General features: G+C 43.5%; 1 protein-coding gene across 1 annotated transcript in view; it reads right to left on the bottom strand.

Annotated features, from left to right (window-relative positions):
• Positions 1 to 751: 751 nt before the first annotated feature.
• Positions 752 to 26,360, bottom strand: part of LOC309551420 (kinesin-like protein KIF28P) — a gene marked incomplete at its 5' end in the record, with an annotated part of 119,738 nt that continues 94,129 nt past the window's right edge. The window contains 3 exons of the mRNA XM_082251994.1: positions 752 to 1,164; positions 6,472 to 6,668; positions 21,730 to 21,880. Coding sequence (XP_082108120.1) covers positions 1,003 to 1,164; positions 6,472 to 6,668; positions 21,730 to 21,880 — 510 coding nt within the window. The 3' untranslated portion in view covers positions 752 to 1,002. The remainder of the gene's footprint in view (positions 1,165 to 6,471; positions 6,669 to 21,729; positions 21,881 to 26,360) is intronic.

Here is a 26,360-nt window from a genome sequence, read left to right as displayed (position 1 = left end):
TCTATCCTATTGAGAATAGTCACCTGGGCAAAAAGAGAGTGGATTCCCCCAGAAGGAACACATTGCAATAAAAACCTGGTAAGGATTCTGAGGGAATGCTGCAGCATGACTGCTATTCCATACAGAACAGTTTGCAAAGTGCTTCTGTCTATCCATCAGGTTGAATTCACCTTATCGCATCCCTCTTATATTTGAGAAATGCTTGGGAGTCGTTGGATATCACATTTGGTGGCCCTAAACAGAGATTTGCATCTTGAATGAACTAACACTGTCCCTTCCGTTGTAGCTACAGCTATACTAGGGCTAATTTAGAAATTAGGTAATGAGTGTGACCACAGATGAAATGACAAGTTTGCCTATCCCTGTATTATTTGTGGCATAGTTAGGAGGTTTGGCCGTTTCAGGAAGCTGCAAACATGTTCCCGAATCTTCCATCAGTTCTGTGATTCTTGGGTGCATATCGAAGTTCTTGTGCACACTGGTGTGTTTATTTAGGAATTAGGAATTGCTTTTGTCCTTCTACAAGTCAATAAGAATGCAAAAGCAGCTTGATGCAGTTTAGGACATCACAGGCATCGCACACTGATCTCAAATGCGAGCTTAATGCACCTGAAAGAACCTATCTTTTGCCCTTCTACACAAGCCCTAAAGCAAAATATCTTTGTTTAAAACCAATATAGACATTTATACGATGTCTCAGTTGCTGCCAGCTTTGGCTAGCAGCTTGCTTAATTCCTAGCCAGACACTTTTAAAGGAAAGACCCAAACCCAGTTAAACATGAGAACATTTACAATCAGCCTGAGAGACAGTCTACAGTACCCTTTATTGTCACCACCAGAAATTAGCACAGATCTTGTTACTGCTCCTCCAGGCTTTTTCATCAGAGTTGTTCTTTCCACTTAAAGAATGCCATGAATAAAACAGCTAAAAGGCACACAGTAGACTATTACCTGAAGGGAATTTGAGACCATTGGACTAAATAACATACTTTTATTCTAAACTCAACATCTGCTATATGCAACCTCTTGCCTTTTTTTCTTTACAATGGCTGCAACATCATTTTTCAGCTTGCAGATACAAGACTCAAGTTGTTGCCAAAAATCTTTAAACATTTGTGACTGCTTCTCTGTAAATAGCCGCAGCAGATAAATGTTCTCTTCTTCCTGTATAGAAAAACAAAATGCTTTGATTTCTATACACATATTGTCCATATATCATTCTGCATGTGAATGCATTACAGTATAGTTTGTATACGTACAGTTTACAAAGTGTTGATGTTTTGTTCATTGTGGATGCAGTCTTTTTGCTATAGCTCAAAAAGTGCACTGCTCGAAAAAATTAAAGGAACACTTTTGAATCAGAGTATAGCATCAAGTCAATTAACCAAATAAGGACCAGAAGGTTTTACCCCCCCCTGAATGACCGGGCCATTTTTTTGCGATATGGCACTGCGTTACTTTAACTGACAATTGCGCGGTCGGGCGGCGCTGTACCTAAAATAAAGTCGATGTCCTTTTTCTCCCACAAATAGAGCTTTGTGGTTTTTATTATTTGCACTATAAAAAAAAAAAAAAGCGACATTTCAGTAAAAAAAAAAAAATTTTTACTTTTTTGCTATAAAACCTTCCCAATAAAAAGGTTTTTAAAAATCAAATTTTTTCATCAATTTAGGCCAATATGTATTCTGCTACATATTTTTTGGTATAAAAAAAAAAATCCCAATAAGTGTATATTGATTGGGTTGGAGAAAAGTTTATCGCGTCTGCAAATTAGGGGACAGATTTGTAATTTTTATAAAAAAAAATGTTTTACTACTAATGGCGGCAATCAGCCATTTTTAGTGGGACTGTGACATTGTGGTGGACAGATTGGACACCTAACTGACACTTTTGTGGGGACCAGTGACATTACTACAGTAATCGGTGCTAAAAATATGCACTATTACTGTACTAATGACACTGGCAGGAAAGGGTTAAATGTGTCCTTGGGGGTGCTTTCTAACTGTGTGGGGGTTGTAATCACTGGATGAACACAAAGGCCTGTGTTCCTATATAGGAGGAACGAAGGATCCGGAACAACAAAGGATCCCTATGTTCACCACTGACAGAACAGCGTTCTGCCATGTTAGAACGGCAGTCTGTCGATGTAGCTTCTATGAGGAGCGATCGCGGGTGCCTGGCAGACCCGCTGCCTGGCACCTCCTCTAGCCAATTGGCGCGTGCGCAAGCCCCCACTATCTGCTACACAAAGCGACGTACTTGTACGTCGTTTCGCGTAGCAGAGCCGACCTGCCGCAGTATAACTATGGCAGCTGGTCGGTAAATAATTAAGCTCCAGGAATATTGATCTGGTCAGTTGAGTAGCAGAGGGGGTTGTTAATCAGTTCCAGCTGCTTTGGTGGTAATGAAATAACAACGGGCACTAGATGGGCAACAATGAGACAACCTGCGAAAAAAAATGTTTTTACAGATCCAGGCCACTGAAATTTTTTTCCCTACTCATCTTTTCTGACTGTTTTCAATAGTTTTGCATTTGGCTACGGTCAGTGTCACTACTGGTAGCATGAGGCTCTATTCCTGGACCCTATAGAGGTTACACAGGCAGTTCAACTCCTCCAGGATGGCACATCAATACGTGCCATTGCCAGAAGGTTTGCTGTGTCTCCCAACACAGTCTCAAGAGCATGGAGGGGATTTCAGGAGACAGGCAGTTACTCTGGGAGAGCTGGACAGGGCAAAAGAAGGTCCTCAACACATCAACAGGACCAGTATCTGCTCTTTTGTGCAAGGAGGAAAAGGATGAGCACTGCCAGAGTCCTACAAAATGACCTCCAGCAGGCCACTGGTGTGAATGTCTCTGACCAAACAGAATTCGAATTTGGTGGCCTGAGAGCCGGACATCCTCTAGTGGGCCCTGTGCTCACTACCCGGCACCATGGAGCTCAATTGGCATTTGCAATTGAACACCAGAATTGTCAGGTCCACCACTGGCGCCCTGTGCTTTTCACAGATGAAAGTAGGTTCACCCTGAGCACATGTGACCGATGTGAAAGGGTCTGGAGAAGCAGTGGAGAACGTTATGCTGCCTATAACATCATTCAGCATGGTGGTGGGTCAGAGATGGTCTGGGGAGGCAGATCCATGGACTGACGCACAGACCTCTACATGTTAGACAATGGCACCCTGACTGCCATTGGGTTTTGGGATGAAACCTTTGGACCTCAGATCCTACGCTGGTGCAGTGGGTCCTGGGTTCCTCCTGGTGCATGACAATGCCCGGCCTCGTGGCAAGGGTATGCAGCCAGTTCCTGGAGGATTAAGGAATTAATACCATTGAAAAGCCCCCACGCTAGCATTACCTAAATCCAATAGAACACCTTTGGGACATTATGTTTTGGTCCATCTGACGCCACCAGGTTGCACCTCAGTCTGTTCAGGAGCTCAGTGATGGCCTGGACCAGACCTGGGAGGAAATACCCCAGAACACCATCCGTCGTCTCATTAGGAGCATGCCTCAACGTTGTCAGGCATGCATACAAGCATGTCGGGGTCATACAAACTACTGAGTACCATTTTTAGTTGCTGCAATAAAATTTCAGCAAAATGGACTAGTCTGCTGCATAATTTTTTCACTTTGATTTTCGGGGTGTATTTGAATTCAGCCCTCTGTAGGTTGATAATTTTTATTTCCATCAAGCGATTAGGCATTCTTTCATTACTAACACATTACCCAGTCCATATCAGTATAGATATTCAGCATGAGATTTTTCCCCATTGAGATCTGATGTGTTTTCAAAGTGTTCCTTTAATTTTTTTGAGCAGTGTAGATGAAATATACAAAGGTGTGTGCATATAACCCTATAGTAAAATCACATGCATACACTAACCGCGCTAAAAGACATGTATAAATAAAATCTCAACGTGTAGTAGTCCAAAAATCATTCAAACTAAAATTTGAAAACGTCACCGGATGTGACGAAACGTGTCAGAACGTGGAACGCACAACGTGACGTGCATTGGAACGCAAGCCGGATTTACCTCCGCTCGCCACTCTGTAAGGTTTATACCATAGAGTCACGGAAACCTGTAAAACGGTCTTTACCGATCTTTGCCGAACTGTGCTTATTTGATTTTTGGAAACTTTGTCCTATCCTTATGGAATAAACCCATTTTAAAAATATTATTACACTATCTGGAGCCTTTTTATCTTCCCTTTTTATAACAACACCATACGCTGTCCTATGGAGTGGTGAGGAGGAAATTACCAACAGCACAGCCAGGAGACATTTAAAGGGGACCTACCGACAGGCTTCATTGGTCTCAGTATCGTAGGGTATATGAGACCCACGACATTCGGTAAGTCACCCATCTTCTAAATTACACTGGGAAGAAGGAATTCAGCACCTGCTCTTTATATATCACCATTGGAATTTTATTGTTGAGCACTTTTTCACTATCCTTGAAAAAATAGGAAACAACAGAATTTTGGACTTTATTGCACTTTATATACTTTATATATTTATATCACAAAGATGAACTCTTATTAACTACATATATAATTTTAAGTTTCTAATTTTGGAAGTATTATGATTATTGTTTGCACAATATTTGCACATTTGCACAAGATGAAATTTAAATGATTTAATTTCAGTCCTAGGAATATTAAGAATATATAAATTTTTATACACAATTTTGCACAATTTGCACATTTCAGCAAGCGCTGTAGATAGCCCCTACCAGGACTATATTTTTTTCAAACTAAAATAGTGCTGTGAAGGATCCAGGTGGGAAAAAACTGAAAAGGCTAAAGTGCAGGCAGTGAATGGCCGTGTGAAGAGGAGAAATCCCCTGTGATTTATACAATTATGGGATATGGCTGATAGGTGTAATTCCCTCTAATGACATATATACGGCCGTATGTACATTATTGCATGGTGGCCTGAGGAGGCTAATAGTGCAGTTAATAAGTGGCAGGAGGAAGGGGAGAAACTCCTGCATATCAACCATATCTTTAAATATGAGTATTATTTTGATATATATATGTCCATGTATGTGTATTTGGAAAGTTGTATGGTATATGTATATCTAATTATTGGTCTAAATGGCAGGTATTGTTCCTTTAGTATTAAGTGTGGGGATTATGTACTTGACCGTTTATAGAAATGTTGCGGTATTAGGTAGTACGATCCACATATCATTTGTTGCCAGACTAGTGATATGCTGGCGTTCATGCGGAGCGGTGATGAGGTTTTTTGCCCATTTGCTTCTGTCTTCCGGTGTCACTGTGGCCCCGGGAGGGATCGCCGATCGGCAGGCTTACTATAAAGAGGAGTGACGGCATTGCATGCTCAAGCCCTCCGTAGAAGTCCGCTGCGACGAAACGCGTAAGAGCGTGAGCACGCGGTGACCATAGCAACTGAGCGCCTTCATCAGACCGCTACCCGGAAGTCCGACGGCTGTATCCGAGCCACGAACGCTGAGAGCAGGGAGGGACGGTACGGCAGTAAGGAGCTCAGGGATATCAAGTAACGGCTTATTTTCATTTTAACATTGTGAGTGCATATGATTTGGGTTTTATTTAAATAAACGTGTATATATGGATTTACACTATGAGTCCTCACCATTTATTTACATGGTACGTGGCTTACTATTCATGAGGATTGACCCAAGTTCCAAGCTGATCGGTTGTCCAGTGGGGGCTGATTTGGAGTTTTGTCTTTGGCGCATATTTTTCCTCCTATAGGTACGTGGGCAATACCTGGGGGGACACGTCGGTGAGGTGGTGGTGCATGCCTTGGATGGAACCCCTCTATAAACACTTTATGAACTCATTTACAGAGTGTGTTTTTTCCCCACCTGGATCCTTTACAGCACTATTTTAGTTTGAATGATTTTTGAACTACTACACATGTTGAGATTTTATTTATACATGTCTTTTAGCGCTGTTAGTGTAATCTCTTTTACAGGATCCAGCGATGCTTCTGGCGGTACCCCGAGTGTGGCTCGGGGTTACTGCTTTTGGCTCTGAAATGTAACCCCGAGCCACGCTCGGGAATACCGCTAAGAAGGTTAAGGCAGTCTTCCTGTCCAATATTTTCTATTGTTTTGTGACTAGAAGATGCTGAGTAAATAAAACTAACAATAGGAGGAGCTGAGCTCTACCTCTAACATCAGCCAGGAGTCACGTGACCGCTGAGCTAGCCACTTGGCCCCTCCCACTGTAGCCCTGGATCATAGTAGCAGAGCGGCCAGGAGGCACGTGACTGGCCTGAAAATACAGCACAAAAAGGTATTTCGAGGATTTGTTTCTAACAAACACTTATACAGTGCAGGATGGGGGCTTAAAAGAGAGGGGCTGGCAGCAAAGCATAATTAAGGGTTACAAACCCTTTAACAATAAAGTGTATACAGTAGTACCTTTTTTACCCAGTTATTTAGAGCATTTGCAAAATTTGTTTTAAATGTTCTTACTGGTGGCTTGTAGTGTTTCAGCCGTAGGAAATGTCCTCGGATAGTGTTCATGCTTTGGTAGAAAACTTTCAGAGCTTTAGCAAAGTCTGCATCATAGCTGGCCCTGTGCACTGGAGTTCTCACTACTTCTTTTGAAGAACCTTCAGAATGTGAACTTTGAGCAGAGCTGTTGTAGCTTCTAACAACCTTTTCACAACCTAGAAAACAAGCACATTTTAATAAAATCCAGAAAGGAAGAAAATGTTACTGTATATGAGAAATATTGAAACAAATTGTATTGTAAGTACTTTTTGTAAAGTCTAGTGAATTTCTTTACATCAAGAAGGTCAGCTACCAATTTCATTGCAGTCTTGACCAATTTGACTTCTAAGGATTACTCACGGCAATCCTTACTCCTGCATTCTGGTAATGATCCTTCTATAAAGTCTCTTCCCACCTTTTTATATTAATGTTGATTTAGTACCTTTACATTCTTCTCCCCCTCCAACCTGCACATACAGTCAGACATTTCCTACCTGTCAAATAATAAACCCCTGATAAAACATAGGCTGGCCATACAATTTTCCTTCAGATTTACCAAAACCATATAATACATTGCTAAAAAAAATTAAAGGAACACTTTAAAAACACATCAGATCTCAATGGGGGAAAAATATCATGCTGGATATTTATACTGATATGGACTGGGTAATGTGTTAGTAATGAAAGGATGCCACATCGTTTAATGGAAATGAAAATCATAAACCTACACAGGGGTGATTTCAAAGACACCCCAAAAAAAATTATGCAGCAGGCTTGTCCATTTTGCTTAAATTTCATTGCAGTAACTCAAAATGGTACCTCACATGCATGTATGCATGCCTGACAATGTCAGGGCATGCTCTTGAGACAACAGATGGTGTCCTGGGGTATTTCCTCCCAGATCTGGACCAGGGCATCACTGAGCTTCTGAACAGACCAAGGTGCAACCTGCATTGGATGGACCGAAACATAATTTTCCAGAGGTGTTCTATTGGATTTAGGTCAGGCAAGTGTGGAGGCCATTCAATGGTATCAATTCCTTCATCGTGCAGGAACTGACTACAAATGAGGCCAAGCATTGTTGTGCACCATGAGGAACCCGGGACCCACTGCACCAGCGTAGAGTCTGACAATGAGTCCAAGGATTTCATCCCACACCTAATGGCAGTCAGGGTGCCATTGTGTAGCCTGTAGAGGTCTGTGCATCCCTCCATTGGTTTATGCCTTTCCAGGCCATCACTGACCCACCACCAGACCGATCATGCTAAACGATGTTACAGGCACCATAACCTTCTCCACGGCTTCTCCAGATCCTTTCACGGCAGTCACATGTGCTCAGGGTGAACCTGCTCTCATCTTTGAAAAGCACAGGGCACCAGTGGTGGACCTGCCAATTCTGGTTTTCAATGGCAAATGCCAATCAAGCTCCACGGTGCTGGGCAGTGAGCACAGGGCCCACTAGAGGACGTCAGGCCCTCAGGCCACCCTTGTGAAGTCTGTTTCTGATTGTTTGGTCAGAGACATTCACACCAGTGGCCTGCTGGAGGTCATTTTGTAGGGCTCTGGCAGTGCTCATCCTGTTCCTCCTTTCACAAACGAGCAGATACTGGTCCTGCTGATGGGTTAAAGACCTTCTATGGCCCCGTCCAGCTCTCCTAGAGTAACTGCCTGCCTCCTGGAATCTCCTTCATGCTCTTTAGACTGTACTGAGGGACACAGCAAACCTTCTGGCAATGGCACGTATTGATGTGCCATCCTGGAAGAGTTGGGTTCAAATAATTTGCTCTCAATTTGCTATATTCTTCCTATACCTCTATAGGGTTCAGGTATCTATAGTCCAGGTAGTGACACTGATCCTAGCCAAATGCAAAACTAGTGAAAAACAGTCAGAAAAGATGAGTAGGGGAAAAAAATGTTAGTGGCCTCCACCTGTAAAACCATTCCTGTTTTGGAGGTCATCTCATTGTTGCCCATCTAGTATACCTGTTGTTAATTTCATTAACACCAAAGCAGCTGAAACTGATTAACAATTCCCTCTGCTATTTAACTGACCAGATCAATATCCTAGATGTTTAATTAACTTGATGCTATACTCTGATTAAAAAGTGTTCCTTTCATTTTTTTCAGCAGTGTATAAAGGTCAAACCGAAACATTTTCAGTTTGTATGTAATCAGACAGGCCCTTGCACTACATAGTTGAAGGTAAATCTAAAATTAATTGAATAAGAAAATTGTATAATGTATGGCCAGCCTTAGTTAGATGTATTTGGCCTGATCAGCTCGAAGACACATCATTTTATTCTGTACATTTGAGGTTGTCTAATATTCTGTTTGTGAGTACTGAAGCCTTGAAAGGTTACATAGTTTGTGAGGTTGAAAAAAGACATCAGTCCATCCAGTTCAACCTATGATGTGTGTGTGTGTTTGCCGTTAACCGTACATTGAATACCCCTGTATGTTGTGGTCTTTAAGGTGCCCATCTAATAGTTTTTTGAAACTATCAATGCACCCTGCTGATGCTTGTGGAAGAGAATTCCATATCCTTACTGCTCTGACCGTGAAGAACTCCTTACATATTTTAAGGTTAAAACGTTTTTCCCCTAATTTTAGTGAGTGGCCACGTGTCTTATTGTATTCCCTTTCCCTAAAAAGTTTGTTCCTTATGCTAGGGTCATCACCAGTACAGTATTTGTACATTGATATCATATCCCCCCTCAATCGTCTCTTCTCCAGAGAGAATAAGTTCAGTGCTTGTAGTTTTTCCTCAGGTGGTGGCTAGCCCAAGTGGAATAGATAAGTTGATATGGCTAATTCTCTTTTCATAATGCTGGCTGCTTCTGACTTACTTTGATTCGCTGTCCTGGAAAATGCAGGTTAGGCTTCTCTTTACCTGCACTGTTCGCAAACCTCTTCTAAAATTGATGAAATTGGAGAAAGCCAGGAAACCAATACATTCTGAGTAACTGTCTTAGAAGGTCAACAATGACAGCTTATGTTTCTGCTAGCACAGCGTTCCTTTTAATAGTAATGTAACATTGTTTTAAATATCTGTTTCAAATTAGCGGCAAAATAATGATATCCTGGCACAGTTACAGCATTTGCATTCTGATGCGCTGGGCAGCATTGTCCAGTACAGTCCCAATGCAAAGACAAGGCAATTTGCTTTGCTTCCTATGGTGTCAGCTCATACCACTGCATTGTTGTGGTTTACATTGATAAAAAAAAGTACTGCATGCAGTACTTTTTACAGCGCAGCGGGCTGATACAGAACCCACTAAATCCCAATGCCACTGTGTGAATAAAACCTTATGAAATATCACTTGTGATATTTCAGTCAAATATCTCTTTATTCAAAGGGTTTTGAGGTACATAGTTTGATTCAGACAGTAATGAGAAAGCTGTTTTGTACCACATATAAATCTGCAGTGCAATCAAGCATAATAGGAAGAATACTAAAACACTGATCAAAGTGTAGAATCAAAAAGATATTCTAAGGCTGTTCAGGGACAATTCCTGGAAGTAACAAACGGGGCTTAAATATGGGATATGAACAAAATCAACAAAGAGGGGCAGGGAGGAAGACATCGCTAGGTAATTTTGAGAGTACCGAGGACGCTCGAAGAAAGGAATTTTTAGGAAGGCCTGGACAAGTTAATGTAATAATACTAAGGTGTGAACAGCAGCCGAGTCACAATAGGCTCTCCAACACGTCCTTGTAGTACAGACTTATTTTGGGTCTGTGCCATCTTCTGCTGCAAGGGTTTCCAATACCATAATGTTGTTGAGTTTGGGCTCACTCTAGTATGATTAGGAGAATTAGACTTCCAGTGATGCGAAAAAGCAATGTGAGCCACTAGCAAACAGTGTCTCAATGCCCTTTTTAATTTTGGAGATAGACCCAGCAATCATCAACAAAAGGGCAACCCTGGGAGTGGCCTGCACATCAGAGATAAACATGGAATTGTAAGAGGCAAAGATTTGCCACTAAAACAATGGGATCAGGTGACATCCCCACCATATGTGTAGGTAGGAGCCCTGTTTTTCTCTATGCACCTCCAACAAGTTTTAGGCGATGGGGGATGTATACCATACAAATTAAAGTGTAGGTTTACCTTTACAGAAAATCTGTAAGGTGAACTTACACTGGAACTCCTCAGCATCCCTCTCAGTCCCGCTGTACCATATCCCACGATCCCCTGCTGTCGGACACCAGGTCGCCGCTTCACCGGTCGGGGGATTTAAAATCCCCCTGGCTTAATCTCCTATCCCTACCTCCCGGTGTGTATGGATAGGAGGCATTTTAATCGTACGCACTATTGATCGACCAATATAGTTTTTTTACCGCCAATACCGATATTTTGTTCATCGGCTATCGATGTCAGCCGATATTTTTGTCTACAGGAACTTTGGTGGAGCGATTTGGGGTTCTGAAAGACCCCAAACCCCTCCTCTGCACTTAAAAGCATTCAAAACGCCAAGTTTGGCTGTTTTGAATGCTGTACGTTTTTTTAAAGCGGAGTTCCACCCTGGATTTTTTTTTTTTTTTTTTTTTTTTTTAATACCCCCGGGACAGTCAGGGCTAGTACATTCCACAATGGCTAGCCTCTGATCTGTCCCGGGTTGCACTTACCTGTTAGGACAAATACTTACCTTGAAAATGTCTTGTCCAGCGCTGCCATCTCAGATGTGGGCAGCTTGAAGCCAGCGAGATCCCCTTCGGCGTCTTCTTCCACCTTCTTTGGTCCCACGATGCTCTGCGCCGGCCCCGACGTCACTTCCGGGTCGCGCGCGTCATCCTTCTACAGCTTCTGGGCATGCCCAGAAGCTGTTTAGAAGGGGATGACGCGCGCGACCCGGAAGTGACGTCGGGGCCGGTGCAGGCGCAATGATTCCTGGGAGCTATGACGTTCAGCTCCCAGGAATCATTGCAGAGCCAGGAAGTGACGACGGGCCTCGGCCGAGGAAGGAGGAAGAAGGAAGTAAGGTAAGTATTTTTTCTTCGCTACGAGGTAAGTAAAAAAAAAAAAAAAAAATATGCGATTATCCATTTCTTTTTCAGGTGACCCGGAGCGAGAAGATGGAGGTAAGTATTAAATTAGGGTGGAACTCCACTTTAATTTGGCGCCGCCAGTACCCATGACATCGCTTCCGGGTACTCGGTGGCACCAAATTCAAAGAAATGGACACCCGGTCAGGCGGCGGCAGTGCAGATTATGACCCGGTCAGACGGTGGCGGTGAAGGTAGGATGCCCAGTGGGACAGGAGACCGGGGCGAGCCGCGGAAGGTGGCGGGAGGGGGGAACGTCCCCTCCCGCTCCTTGGAATGACAGCCGAGCGGCTTCTCAGCTGCATCGCTTGTCATTACAAGACAGCCGACCATCAGCTATCAACACCGGTACTGAGGTGATGCCTCTAGCAGCAGGCATCACCCCGGTACAAGCACTTTCCCGAAATATCGGCAATATCGGTAAATCAAAAGGCCGATTCCAATATATCGGGCAAATTCCAATATATCGGCCCTCGATATATCGGCTTTGCCGATAATCAGTCGATTACTAGTACGCATGCAAAAGAAATTACCAAATTTGAAGACAATCCATAAATAAAAATGGGGATTTGGTCCCACCATATGGCCATATAGTGCTCAAGCCCACCACTACGTCAAAGTACCCCATTATCAGTGGGTCCTACACTATCCATGAAAAAGAGATGAATCCAGCCTTTCTAACCCTTGGAGACAAAACTCCTTGCTGGGAAAGATGTGCAAATGCACTACAGGGGACTCCTCCTATATCCACTTGATAGTGGACACAGATGGAGTACAGGTGTGTGTGGGGGGTGGGGTGGGTTGCTCAACTTCGGTAGTCTGGTCAGACCGAATACATAATAAACAAGCAAAAAATTTGGGGGAGCATACCCATGTATTTCTAAAGCTGGTGCAGCTATGAACCAAAAGACATGTATTTGGTAATTTCTTTTGCATGTGTGCGCTATTCTTTTTTAATATACATGTCTTTTGGTTCATAGCTGCACCAGCTTTAGAAATACATGGGTATGCTCCCCCAAATTTTTTGCTTGATTGCTAGTACGCACCATCACATGAACGGCGCTAACCAATCAGAGTCCGCCTAGCCTGTCTTGTTAGCGCTGGAGGAGAGGAGAGAAAATCAGGAGGATTTCAAATCCCCCAGTCCAGTAAAGCAATGTCCCAGTGCCTGATAGCGGGGGATTATGGGACTCCAGTACAGCGGGCCCCAGGGAGATAGAGAGGGGGTCCAGTGTAAGTTCACCCTATAGATTTTCTGTAAAGGTGAACTTACCCTTTAAGCGGGGTCCTATACCATAATGAGATAGACAATCTTGTAGCTCTTTTCATGAAATTAAGATGGCATTGCAAGTTTACGTATAAAAATGAAACATTTCCCCCAATCGCCAGCAGGGAACGAAGTGTGCAAATAATTTTATTACTTTCAAATGCAGGGAGGTTCTGCTTTGGAAGTCCCCTCCCTCAACATGACATACAACTGAGAATAGGTATGGATAAGGGGGTGTTTTGGGAGATAAATGTCTCTAGAGGAATAAAGTATGGATCAGACTGAGGGTCAGTTCAAAGTTTGTGGAGAAAGCTTGTCAGTTGGGTCGAGGAGAGAAAATCCTGGCTACTGAAGAGGCTGAAGGAAAGTAGGTCCTGAAGGACAGGCTCATGAAGGAGTAAAGTCAGGGAGAAAATGGTGTAGTTGGGGCCAGTCTTTTCAGGATAAGAATAATATTGTGGCTGGCCGTAGACCTGGACTAAAAGGATTGTCAGCCTGCAGTGTATGATATAGAAATATGGATTTGCTAGAGAAAGGAGAGATTGGGCAAGGTAAGGGAAGGAGGAAGAAAGGGGATGATGGGGAGGAGGTAACCAAGGGAGAGCCAAAAATCTAAAGTGGAAAGATTTTGCTCCAGTTGGACCACTCATTTGTCCATTCTATGGTAGAACCAGTCTGACAGTCTATTTAACAAAGCCGCTTTACGGTATAGTTCACAGTAGGGAAGGCCTAGCCCCCTGCTGATTTAGGTTTTGTAAGGCCCGCCATTTGACTCCAAATAAATTCAGCCATCTGTGTAAGTAGTTAAATAAAGATGTTCTTAAGGAGAATGGTAGGGATTTTGTTGAATATATAGAGAAGACGTGGAATGATATCCATTTTCAACATATTAACGTGGCCAAACTAGAAAATATGTTTTGATTTCCAGCTTGATAAATCTTAAATATTTCAGTCAGGATTCTATAATAGTTGAGGTGATAAAGAGCTGAAAGATCAGAGGGGATACGTGTTCCAAGATAGGTAATGAAATAATTTTTATTTTTAAAGGGGAATTCCTGCTGGATTGCGGCCTTCAGTGATGAGGACAGCGATATGTTCAAGATTTCTCACTTGTGACATTTCAATAAAGTTCAGACAAAAAAAAACAACGGTGCAATACACAGGGGTTGGCACTTCAACACTTTGTCCTCCCAGCGCACACCAGCAGGTGTGCTTGCAAGGCGACTGCTGGTGTAAATCACCCCTTAAAGTACAAACTTTCTATTTATAATTACTAGTATTATTAGTGTTAAGTACACAAGCAACTGCTACCTATATGTAAGTGTAAATGATTTGCAAATTGCATTTTGTGAAAATAAACGGGACAAAATATTTAAACCAAAGAAAATATGCTGACCATTTGTTTGGATAATAATACATGGACTTTGAGACCTTTAACCTTCTTTGTATGTGTAAAATTAACATAACCATACAGGTCATGTGCTATGCTGGGAACTTATATAACAGACTTAAAGTGGCTGTAAATCACTACATATACCCAGTAGAGACTAGCCTAAAGTGATACATAGACATGAAACAAATCTTCCTACATAAGTTGTACCTCTATATATATGCTACAATCTCTTCTCTACAGCCATTCAAAGTGCAGAATTTATACAGCTCCTCTGAGCTTTCAGAAAGCTGAAGTTGCACTCTGCATTTTTTGTATTTCATGTCACAGAATTACAACCACTTTATTGTTTCAGCCATGCTCACATGAGCTAGGCAACTTTAACCGCTTGCCGACCGGCCAAAGTAATATTACTGCGGCAGAGCTGCTAACCTGCGTCCAGTCACGTAGTACTACGTGACTGGAGTACATGTGATTCCGGCGGTCCGGGAAACAGGGAGAAGACCTGCCTGCTTATGTAAACAAAGCAGGCAGATCTTCTGTGAGACAGGCAGGGACAGATCATCAGTTTCAGCTAAGCAGAAACTGCGATCTGTCTGTGCCTGTCACAGAACCCCCCCCCCCCCCCCACTCGCACACAAAGTTAGTAAGCATATAAGCATACATTAACCCCTTTGATCACCCACAGGGTTAACCCCTTCCCTGCCAATGGCATTATTACAGTAACAGTGCATATTTTTAGCACTGATTACTGTAGTAATGTCACTGGTACCCCCAAAAGTGTCAAAATGTCAGTTAGGGGTCCGATCTGTCCACCGCAATGTCCCAGTTCTGCAAAAAAACGCAGATCGCCGCCATTACTAGTAAAAAAAAAAAAAACAATAAAAATTACATAAATCTTTTCCGTAGTTTGTAGATGTGATAACTTTTGCGCAAACCAATCAAAAATATGTAGCAGAAAATTGGCCTAAAATGTTAAAAATTTTTGATTTTTTACATTTTTTTGGGGGAATGTCCTATAGCAGAATGTGAAAAATATTGTTTTTTTTTTCACAATTGTTGTTCTTTTTTTGCTCATAGCGCAAAAAATAAAAATCGCACATGTGATCAAATACCACCAAAAGAAAGCTCTATTTGTGAGAAAAAAAGGACGTAAATTTTGTTTGGGTACAGCACGACCGTGCAATTGTCCATTAAAGTAACGCAGTGCCGAATCGCAAAATAGGGTCTGGTCAGGAAGGGGGTAAAACCTTCTGGGGCTGAAGTGGTTAATATAACATTTAACAGTAATAATTCAACAGAAAAAGGTCAAAATGGACAAGCTATGCTGTATATGTTGGAAAATGTAACTAACTAACTATATAAATGGATTTTTGTAAGATCTTACCGTAAAATCCTTTTCTCTTAAGCTCATTGACAGACGTAGTCTTCTTGATTCTCAAGAGCTGGGTTATGTTGTCTCCGCAGGAGTAGGACTAGGCAGAAAGACAAAACGTTCTGGCTCCACCTTAGGGGCAGTCCCTGAGGGTATATCCTCCCTCTCTCTGCTACAGGGAATCAGTTCTGTTTTAAAGCAGTACAGAGAATTTAACCCAACCCAACTCAATGATAGAGGGGCGGGTACTACGTCTGTCAATGAGCTTAAGAGAAAAGGATTTTACGGTAAGATCTTACAAAAATCCATTTTTCTCTATCGCTCATTGACAGACGTAGTCTTCTTGATTCTCAAGAGCTGGGACATCCAGAAGCAGTGCCACAAAATGAGGGGTGGGATTGACAGAATCAAAATCCAATCTATAAGGCCCAACCGGAGCCAACCAGAAGTATCAAAGGACTCATCGAGTAAACAGATGAGACCTACCCCACAAATCCTCGAGGTAGACCAACAGTCTCCTCAAACAGTGGCCTGCAGGAACCTTGCGGCCAGAAGAGGCATCTGACGATGCCATCACATAAACCTTATACAATATTGTAAAGGTATGCACCGACTACTAAACAGTCGCCTTGAAAACCTGAACCACTGACACCTGATGGCGGAAGGTCCAGGAAACTCTAAGCGCCCGAGTAGAATGCGCCTTAACAGGGAACGGGGGATCCCGACCCTTAGATAAAATAAGCCTATACCACCGTCTGTCTGATCCATCTAAAGATGGTCGCAGCAGAACAGGCAACCCCTTCTTAGGGCCATCCGTGATCACAAACAGTGAACCCGTCTTACAAATTGAATCCGTAGTATTCAAGTATATCCTGATCGCCCGAACTACATCCAAGGAATGCCATGCAAATTCTCGAGGATGATTGGGCTAAGGACATAGGAAGGACAATACACTGTCCTTATTCAATGAAACTTTGAAACCACCTTAGAAGGAAGGATGGATTCGGATGAAGAACAACCTTATCCCTATGAACCACCAGATCTGGGGAACAACAGGATAATGCAGCCAGTTCTGACACCCTGCGTGCAGAAGTGATAGCCACCAGGAAGACCACCTTCTGGGATAAAGTAAGCAAGGGAATCTCCCTGATATTTTCAAAGGGAGGTGTCTGAAGAACCGACAGCACCAAATTAAGATCCCAGGATGGTAACGGCGCGTGCACTGGCAGAGCCAGGTGTCGCACCCCCTGGATGAAATTCCGCACCAAGGAATGAGTAGACAAAAGCTTCTGAAAGAAGATAGCAAATGCTGAAACCAGACCCTTGATAACACTCAAGGCCAGCTTCTGCTCAACTCCTTGTTGCAGAAAGCCAATATTCGGACTACCGAATAAAGATGTAGATGGAACCCAAGGGATTCACACCACACAATATAAGACTTCCATGTACGATGATAAATCTTTCTGGAAGTCGCTTTCCTTGTTTTAACTAGAGTAGGAATAACTGAAGCTGACAATCCCTTGTCCTTCAGCACCTGGGTCTCAATAACCAGGCCGTTTAAAAACCAGCGATCGTAAAGCAGGATGGAAGATCGGTCCCTGAGACAGTAGATCCTCCCTAAGAGGAAGTCTCCACGGGACGTCCGCCATCAGTCTGACCAAGTCGGCGTAACAAGCTCGACGAGGCCAGTCCGGAGCTGCCAGGATTACTGGAATTCCTTCCTCCTCCATCCTGCGAAGAAGTCTTGGCAGTAACCCAAGAGGAGGGAAGGCATACATTAGCTGGTATAGCCCCCACGGGGCGATCAGTGCGTCTGCGGTTTCTGCTAGAGGATCGCGGGAGCGAGCCACGAATCTCTGAACTTTCCTGTTGAATCGAGATGCCAACAGATCCATATCCGGGGTGCCCCATCGTAGGCACAACTGGTTGAAAACGTCTGGATGGAGGGACCATTCCCCCTGATCCAGAGTCTGACGGCTGAGATAATCTGCCTGCCAATTCTCCACCCCCGGAATGAACACCGCAGAGATTGCTGGAACAAATCGTTCCGCCCAGCGAAGAATGCAAGCCACTTCTTTGGCCGCTCGGACACTCTTGGTGCCCCCCTGGTGATTGACATAAGCCACGGCCGTGGCGTTGTCCGACTGGATCCGAACCGGGCTGCCCTGGAGCTGCTCGGTCCAGTGAATCAGACAAAGTCTGATTGCTCTCAGTTCCAATACATTTATCGGTAACCTGGATTCTTCCGGGGACCAAAGTCCCTGGACAGATAACTGACCGAGAATTCCTCCCCATCCGGATAGACTGGCATCCGTGGTCACTGTCGTCCAATATATTGGCAGAAATGACTTTCCCTGGCTGAGCATCGGAGACCGAAGCCACCAGACCAGAGACTCTCTGGTCTGTTTACTCAATCGGATCTGATTGTCCAGGGATTCCGGATTCCGATTCCATCTGAGAAGAATCTCTTGCTGAAGAATTCGGGTATGGGACTGGGCAAATGGGACTGCTTCGAAGGAAGCCACCATCAACCCCAGAACCCTCATGCAAGTCCGAAGGGAAGACCAGCTGTTGGATAGTAACAACTGGACTGCTGATTGAATCTTTCGGAGTTTCCCTACCGGAAGAAAAAAACTCTTGTCCTGACTGTGTCTAGAATTAGACCCAGATATTCGAGCCTCTGGGTGGGAACCAGAAATGACTTTTGCTGGTTCACCAGCCACCCGAATTCCTGTAAAGAAATCATAGTAATTTCTATGTTTTGTAGCAAGGTCTGAGGAGACTCTGCATGAAGCAGAAGATCGTCTAGGTAACCTAGAATCGATATGCCTCTTTGGCGCAGAAGTGCCAACATTGGGGCCAACACCTTCGTGAAGACCCGCGGAGCCGTGGCGAGACCGAAAGGTAACGCCACAAACTGATAGTGGTTCTCTTCTACGGAAAAGCGTAGAAACCGCAGATGTCCTGCGAAAATGGGAATGTGAAGATATGCGTCCTAGATGTCTATGGACGCTAGGACATCCCCTGGATGCAGAAAGGCTGCTACTGTGCGAATGGACTCCATTCTGAATCTTCTTATGTTGACAAAAGAATTGAGTGCCCTTAAGTCCAGAATTGGACGCACTTTGCCCTCTTTCCTGGGTATTGTAAATAGGTTTGAATAAAACCCTTGAAACCGTACTGTCCAAGGAACGTGGACTACCACTCCTTGTTGTGTAAATCTGTGACTGCTCTCCGCAGACCGTCTAAACGATCCGGGGATAGTCGGCTATAGGAAGGGAAGAATCGCGCCGGTGGGAGAGATCGAAACTCGATCTTGTACCCTGACCTTATGACTTCACAAACCCATCTGTCCGGGATTCTGGAAAGCCATGGATCCGGGAACCGGCGAAGACGTCCCCCCACCCCAGTTATGGGTGGGGGCGCACCTTCAGGCTTCGGACGGTTTATCTTCAGGTCTAGAGGGGGCGGGCTTTGCTTGCCCGACCAACGACCCCTGACGCCTCCGGCAGGAGCTTTGGAGGACTTAATTTTTGCGGTAAAAAGGTGCTCTTTCCACCCGTGAGATCCTTAATGATCTCATCTAAGTTGGCTCCAAATAGACGCTCTCCTAAAAAGGGGATATTAGCCAATGCTCTTTTGGAACCTTGGTCGGCTAACCAACCTTTTAGCCACAGTGTACGCCTGAGAACCACCGCTGAGACAGATGCTCGCGCCAATAATGAAGTGGCGTCTAACGCCGCATCACACACAAAACTGTAACCCCTGTATCATTTGTTCCAATGAATCTGATACCGCCTGAGGGACCTCTTCTAGGTCCCGGCGTAACCACTTGGTCCATACAGTTACAGCCTGCGAAACCAGACCAATAGCAATTATTGGTCTGAAAGCTGATCCAATCAAGGTAAACATGGTGCGAGACATAGCTTCTATCTTGCGATCCACTGGATCTTTAAAAGACGGAGCGTCTTCTAGAGGAATAACCGTGGCTTTATTACAATCTAGCAATTGGTGAATCCACCACAGGTGGTTCTGTCCATTTCTTAATGAGGGTTTCCTCAAACGGATAACGCCTGTTAATGCGTTTAGAAATAGTAGAAATGCGTTTTGGCAGACTCCATACTTCTTTGATTGGATTGCCAAAACATTTGGGCAATGGAAAAACCTTCGCCACTTTGATGCGTTTTTTAGTCCCAAAAGGGATTTCAGTTTCCGCTATTTCTGACGGAATACCCTGTAATCTTAAGGTTTCTTGAACAGATACAATGAGTGCGTTTACCAACGCTTCCTCTCTGGCTATGGCTGATGCCGAAACATCCTCCTCACTGTCTGAAAGGCAGTACATGAGACACCAATACCAGATGAAGTACCTGCAACTGCAGAAATAGGCTCAGAGTCTGAATCCGAGGTTTCAGATAATAAGGGGTTAGGCGGGGGTCGCTTACTTGCGCCCTGTCCCTGACAAGCCACTTCCACCCGGGACAAAAAAGTTTCCATAATAGCGGACAATGATTCAATCGTCAGTGGGGTGCTGGAGGATCCCGCAGACCCCTCGAGGGGATCCGGAGGAGATACATGAGTGGCAGGGTCCATGTAAATTCAGGACACCTTTGCCATAAAAACACAAAAAAACTTTTTTTTTTTTTTTTTTTTAATAAAAAATACCTCTTTTTTCTTTTTTTTTTTTTTTTTTTTTTTTTTTTTTAAATTTTTTTTTTTTTTTTTCTTATGTGTCTCCCCCTAGCGCAATAGCGCCCCTCAGAGTACCTGCTTCTCGATCCCACAGAGAGAGAGAGGGACCCCCAAGGCTCACCAACCGATGCAGTGCAGTTTCCAACCAACTGCAGTCAGCGTCTGTCTTACACAGACTGGAAGGAGCTGTTTGCTTTTTCCCGGGTAGAAGGACGTGGCTCCGCCCCCTGTGTACGCCTTCCGGCGTTCCCAGCTCTCCACGAGGTAGCTGGGCTCACAAAACATGGCCGCCCCCATAGAAGAGACATAAGACTCCAAAAACATGGCGGCCGGCGTGACCTGAGGACATACATGCATTTGGTCTACGGCAAAATGGCGGCGGACCGCCGAAATCGTTTTCCCAGCACATCCACCTGCATCTCTGCTAAGAGGCGATATATGGATCTACAGGAGATACACTACACATAAGGTAGGATTATACCTCCTATGTCTGCTGTAATGTTACAGTCTGCTGGGTAGAGTGTTAGCTCTTAAACCAAGTCCACTTCCCACAAACACATGCTGTATTACAAGGGGGACTTGTAAGTATCAGATATATACTGACCATATATGGAGGGGCCCATAATACATACTGCCTCATAACGAGGAAAAAAGGGAACGTTTACTCACCATACCAAACCGACAGGCACCCTCTCTTCACAATACCCTCTCCACCGGGGTGGGGGTTTGTGGACCACTCCGGACGCCTCGACTCTCTGGTTCCTGGCGTCCAAGCGAGACTTTTAACTCGCAAGGTCAGTCCCTCCACTGGGACTCCGTCGCGGCCGACCCAGCGCGGAGCTCTGGTCTGCACGCGCTCGTAGGCAGAAACCGGGATGACCACTGGATCTCAACATCCAGCCCGTCGCCCGGCCCCGCATACTTACTTGAATGTGTCGCGGCCGACCAAGCGCAATGCCATGGTCTGCGCGCGCTCGTAGGCCGGCTGGGGTGACCACAAGTGTCGCCCAGTCCGGCATTTTTGCTTGAAGATCTCACAGGAAAAAACACTGGAGAAAACTACCTAAAAAATGTCTTTTTCTTAAAGAAAAAAGTCTTGCCAGGACCAAAAGATCCCAGCAAGGAACTTAGGTCCTTACTCCTGACTAGACAGAAAAAAACTGATTCCCTGTAGCAGAGAGAGGGAGGATATACCCTCAGGGACTGCCCCTAAGGTGGAGCCAGAACGTTTTGTCTTTCTGCCTAGTCCTACTCCTGCGGAGACAACATAACCCAGCTCTTGAGAATCAAGAAGACTACGTCTGTCAATGAGCGATAGAGAAATATCTTTTTATATATATATATATATATATATATATATATATATATATATATATATATATATATATATATACACACACACACACACACACACACAGGTATATCTCAATGACCAAGACAGCACGCAGAGATACAATATAACTAACCTTGAAATTTCCACGTCTCTGGTTGCTTCAGTGACTCTTTCAGGAAGATATTCTCTTCTCTTAGGGCTCGGTTGATGTCCCTTAAAAGCTCAGACTCTTGTTCCAATTTTAATAATTTCAAATAGAGCTCAGACACTTGGCTATCTGAATCCTGAAATCCAGAAAGAGAAGTATTCTTATACTGAGTGTCTTGAATAAATCACAGCTGACATGCTCCAGGACAGAAACTAAAAATAACAAAAACATTATTGCCAAGTGGTTATGTGTGTGCAATATCTGCAGCCTGGATCATGTCAGATGGATAATTCTGCCCCTGCCAACACATCAGCAGCAAAATCATCAAACTGTGGGGACAATTTAATGGAGTCGCTCCCTCCTTGGTCTGGCTCTGGAATGCTGAACAATCTTACTCACTAGTGAGGGTAGACACCTCACTGGTTCAGCTTGCGAGTGTAGGAAAAAGTAGTTGGTCTGATGACTTGTTACTGGTGAGTTGTCACTGGCGGCAGGATCGCTTGTCTGACATCAGTCTGAAGCTGACTATACACCATACAATCCTTTTGTACAATTTAATTTGGATCAACCACCAACTATGTATTTTAAGGTTCTTGCAATCAGGAAAAAAAAAATGAATGAATTGTTTAGGTTTGTCTTCGTACTACATCTCAAAAAATTAGAATATCATCAAAAAGTGATACACATATATTATATAGATTCATTACACACAGAGTGATACATTTCAAGCATTTCTTTTTTTAGATTTTGATGATTATGATTTACAGCTAGTTAAAACCAAAACATTTTATCTCAGAAAATAGGAATATTGTGAAAAAGTTCAATATTGTAGACTTATGGTATCACACTCTCATCGGCTAATTAACTCAAAACACCTGATACATTTCCTAAACCTTTAAATGGTCTCAATCTGGTTCAGTAGGTTACACAATCATAGGGAAAACTGCTGACATGACAGTTGTTCAGAAGACAGTCATTGACACCCACCACAAGGAGGGTAAGTCACAAAAGGTCAAGTAAATCAAGAGCCACTACATACAGACATATCCAGGACATGGGCTACAACTGTCACATTTCTTGTGTCAAGCCACTCCTGAACCAGAGACAATGTCAGAAGCGTCTTACCTGGGCTAAGGAGAAAAAAGACTGGGCTGTTGCTTGGTGGTCCAAAGTCCTCTTTTTGGATGAAAGTAAATTTTGCATTTCATTTTGAAATCAAGGTCCCAGAGTCTGGAGAAAGGGTGGAGAGGCATAGAATCCAAGTTGCATGAGGTCCAGTGTGAAGTTTCTACGGTCAGTGATGATTTGGTGATCCATGTCATCTGTTGGTGTTGGTACACTGTATTTTATCAAGACCAAAGTCGGCACTGCCCTCTACCAGGAAATTTTAGAGCCCTTCATGCTTCCCTCTGCTGACTAGCTTAATGAAGATGCTGATTTCCTTTTCCAGAAGGATTTGGCACCTGCCCACACTGCCAAAATTACCAATACCTGGTAAATGATCATGGTATCACTGTGCTTGATTGGCCAGCAAACTCGTCTGACCTAAACCCCATAGAGAATCTGTGGGGTATTGTCAAGAGGAAGATGAGAGACACCAGACCCAGCAATGCAGACGAGCTGAAGGCCACTATCAAAGGAACCTGGGCTTCCATAACACCTCAGCAGTGCCACAGGCAGATCGCTTCCATGCTACGCCACTTTGATGCAGTAATTCATGCAAAAGGAGCCCTGACCAAGTATTGAGTGCATATTAAAAAATGTTCAGGGTTTGCTCCCCCAATTTTTTGCTTGTTTATTAAGTATTGAGTGCATACTATACTGTACATGGACATACTTTTCAGTAAGCCAAGATTTCTGCATTAAAAATCCTTTTTTTAATTGGTCTTATGTAATTTTCTGAGATACTGAATTTTGAGTTTTCACTAGCTGAAAGCCATAATCATCAAAATAAAAGAAAGAAATGCTTGAAATATATCACTCTGTGTGTAACGCCTCTATATAATGTAGGAGTTTCACTTTTTTAATTGAATTACTGAAATAAATTAACTTTTTGATGATATTATAATTTTTTGAGATGCACCTATAGTTGTGATAAATTCAAAGGATATTATGCAGAGAATGTGCAATTAGGTTGTAATGTGCATGGCAACCCCAAGACTTAAAGTGATTGTAAAGTCTTGTTTTTTTTTTTTATTAAAATAACAAACATGTTATACTTACCTGCTCTGTGCAGTTGGTTTTTGAACAGGGCAGCCCACATACTCCTCTTCTCTGGGCCCTCTTCGGTGTTCCTGGCTCCTCTTTCCTATTGTGTGCCCTAAGGAGCTTGCTATGGGGGCACCCAAGCTGAGCTGCAGCTCCGTGTTTCCATTCAGACATGGAGCTGCCTTCAGCACAGCCCCCTCTCTCTCCTTATTGCTATCTGAGTTTGATGGACAGCAGTGGGAGCCAATGGCGCCACTGCTGTGTCTCAGCCAATCAGGAGAGAGAGTCACGGACCGCTGAGGCATTCCTGGACAGCACTGTATTAAGTATTAGGAGGGCAGAGGGGGGCCTCTGCACACAGTAGGCTTTTTATCTTAATGCATAGAATGCAACCTTCTGACTTTACAACCCCTTTATTATTCTTTCAGTTTACATTAATAGGGCATAAAGCAAAAAAGCATAGTGTATTGTATACAACTGGTGCATTATCCCTTTAAAATATAAACATATAGGCAAAAAATCAATAATAAAAAAGCACCCCTTCACATCAGTATAAATGTAACTTGTGTAACATAATCAGAGATAATCAGTGCAATGTCCATAAACAAGTGAACAAATGTTTAACGAAAGGTTAACATACTGTATATATCAAGTGCAAAAAAATCATTAAAAGTCCACATGTTTTGCTCAGTTGTAATCCATCTCAGTGTTTCAGAGCCAAATACTTTTAATAACCACCAAGTGCACACACTCCTTACCAGAAGGAAGAAGGATAGTAAAAGTAGTAAACCAATGCGTTAACCAATAAGAGAGTGAATACAAGTGAAAGGACTGTGTAACAGAACTTAATAGCAGCTAATTTTTGCACCACATACAGTATAGAATACATAAAAATATATATAAACAAATCAGCGCTAAAAAATACACAGCAAATAACATATATTCAATCCAATAATAAAATTATGTGCATAAAATCAATTAATAATAGGCAAATCTTAATTTTATCATAAAGTGTCCATAGTGCACAAGAATGTGTCAATTCCCAAAAAAGGTTTTTGCAGTGAAAAAAAAAAATGAGTGGGTTTCTTCCATGGGATAGGTGGGGGGAAATCCCAAAAAGCCAGCAAACTGTAAACACCAAATGTGTGCAATGGCCGCTCACCATAATAACAAGGTGATACTCGCAATCTGATAGAGCTTGAGGTTATATTAGTCCTTCGCAGAGATGACCATAGAATCAATCACGGAATAGATAGCTTCTAACCAGGTGAATCAATCCTCCCCAACAACGCGTCTGAAGGAGCCGGATGACGTCACTTCCGGTTTTCGGCCGAAAGCGAAAGTATAGGATCATGATGCTGTACACATCTGGGGACCCCGCGTTCCCCTATTTTATATTGAATGCTGCAATTTTAAGTGTGAGTTACTATTTTTTAATAAATATTTGATGTTAACATACTACACTATGGAGCCGTTTATTATCATTTCATGAGCGGAGTGTTGTTGGGGACGATCCATTCACCTGGTTAGAAGCTATCTGTTCCATGATTGATCCTAAGGTGTTCCGAAACATCCCTGAATAAATGTTTGTAAATTGTGGACAATGCCTTTACCAGGGGATCCCCCCTAAGCAGGGACTCCAACCCACTTGCCCGGTCCTGGGGGCCGGCTGTGCCAAATTGAGCATTGAACGCGTGTCGAAGTTGGAAATAATGGAACAGATGTGAATTGGGGAGATGGAACTTAACCTTCAAAACATCAAACTGGTTCAAGAGAAGGGGTTCAAACTCTTGAGCAGATGGTATAGGTGCCCTTCCTCGATTACCTATATTGATCCATTTCAGTCGGACCAATGCTGGCGTTGCACGTCATCTAGGGGAACACTTCTTCATATTTGGTGGGAATGTCCACAGATCCATGAATTGTGGACTGGAATTCTTGCTCTGTACTGCAGTCTCCAGGCAACCACAGTTTCCGCGATACCGGAACTGGACCTGTTGTCTCTGTTACCCGGTTCCTTCCGGTCGATCAAGAGAGACGTCCTGTGGTTTTTCTTGGCAGCTGTTAGGACGGTGATACCCAGGCACTGGAGAACCAAACACGTATCCTCTAAACTTGAGTGGGCTCTGGAACTAGATAGACTTAGGGACATGGAAAACCTGCTGGCACGAGAGGGGGGCAGGGAAGAACGGTTCTCTGCTGTGTGGATGTCCTGGGACATGTTTCAGTGTTCGGATGCCTTTGGACCCTGGCTGGAATCACCTGTGTTGCCGGGTGCTGGGGGGCAGTAGTGGGACGCGGGCGGCCTCTCCTGATTTCCTCTACCTTCTTCACCCTCTTGGCTTACCTCTATTTTCATCCTCCTGCTTTACCCCACCTCCTTTCTTTCTATCTCTTTGGCTATCCCA

The sequence above is a fragment of the Pelophylax lessonae genome, assembly GCF_965119305.1.
Source record: "Pelophylax lessonae genome assembly, chromosome: 3".
Classification (NCBI taxonomy): Eukaryota; Metazoa; Chordata; class Amphibia; order Anura; family Ranidae; genus Pelophylax; species Pelophylax lessonae.
Note: the sequence above shows the minus strand (reverse complement) of the source record. Positions and strands in the feature narration are given on the sequence as shown.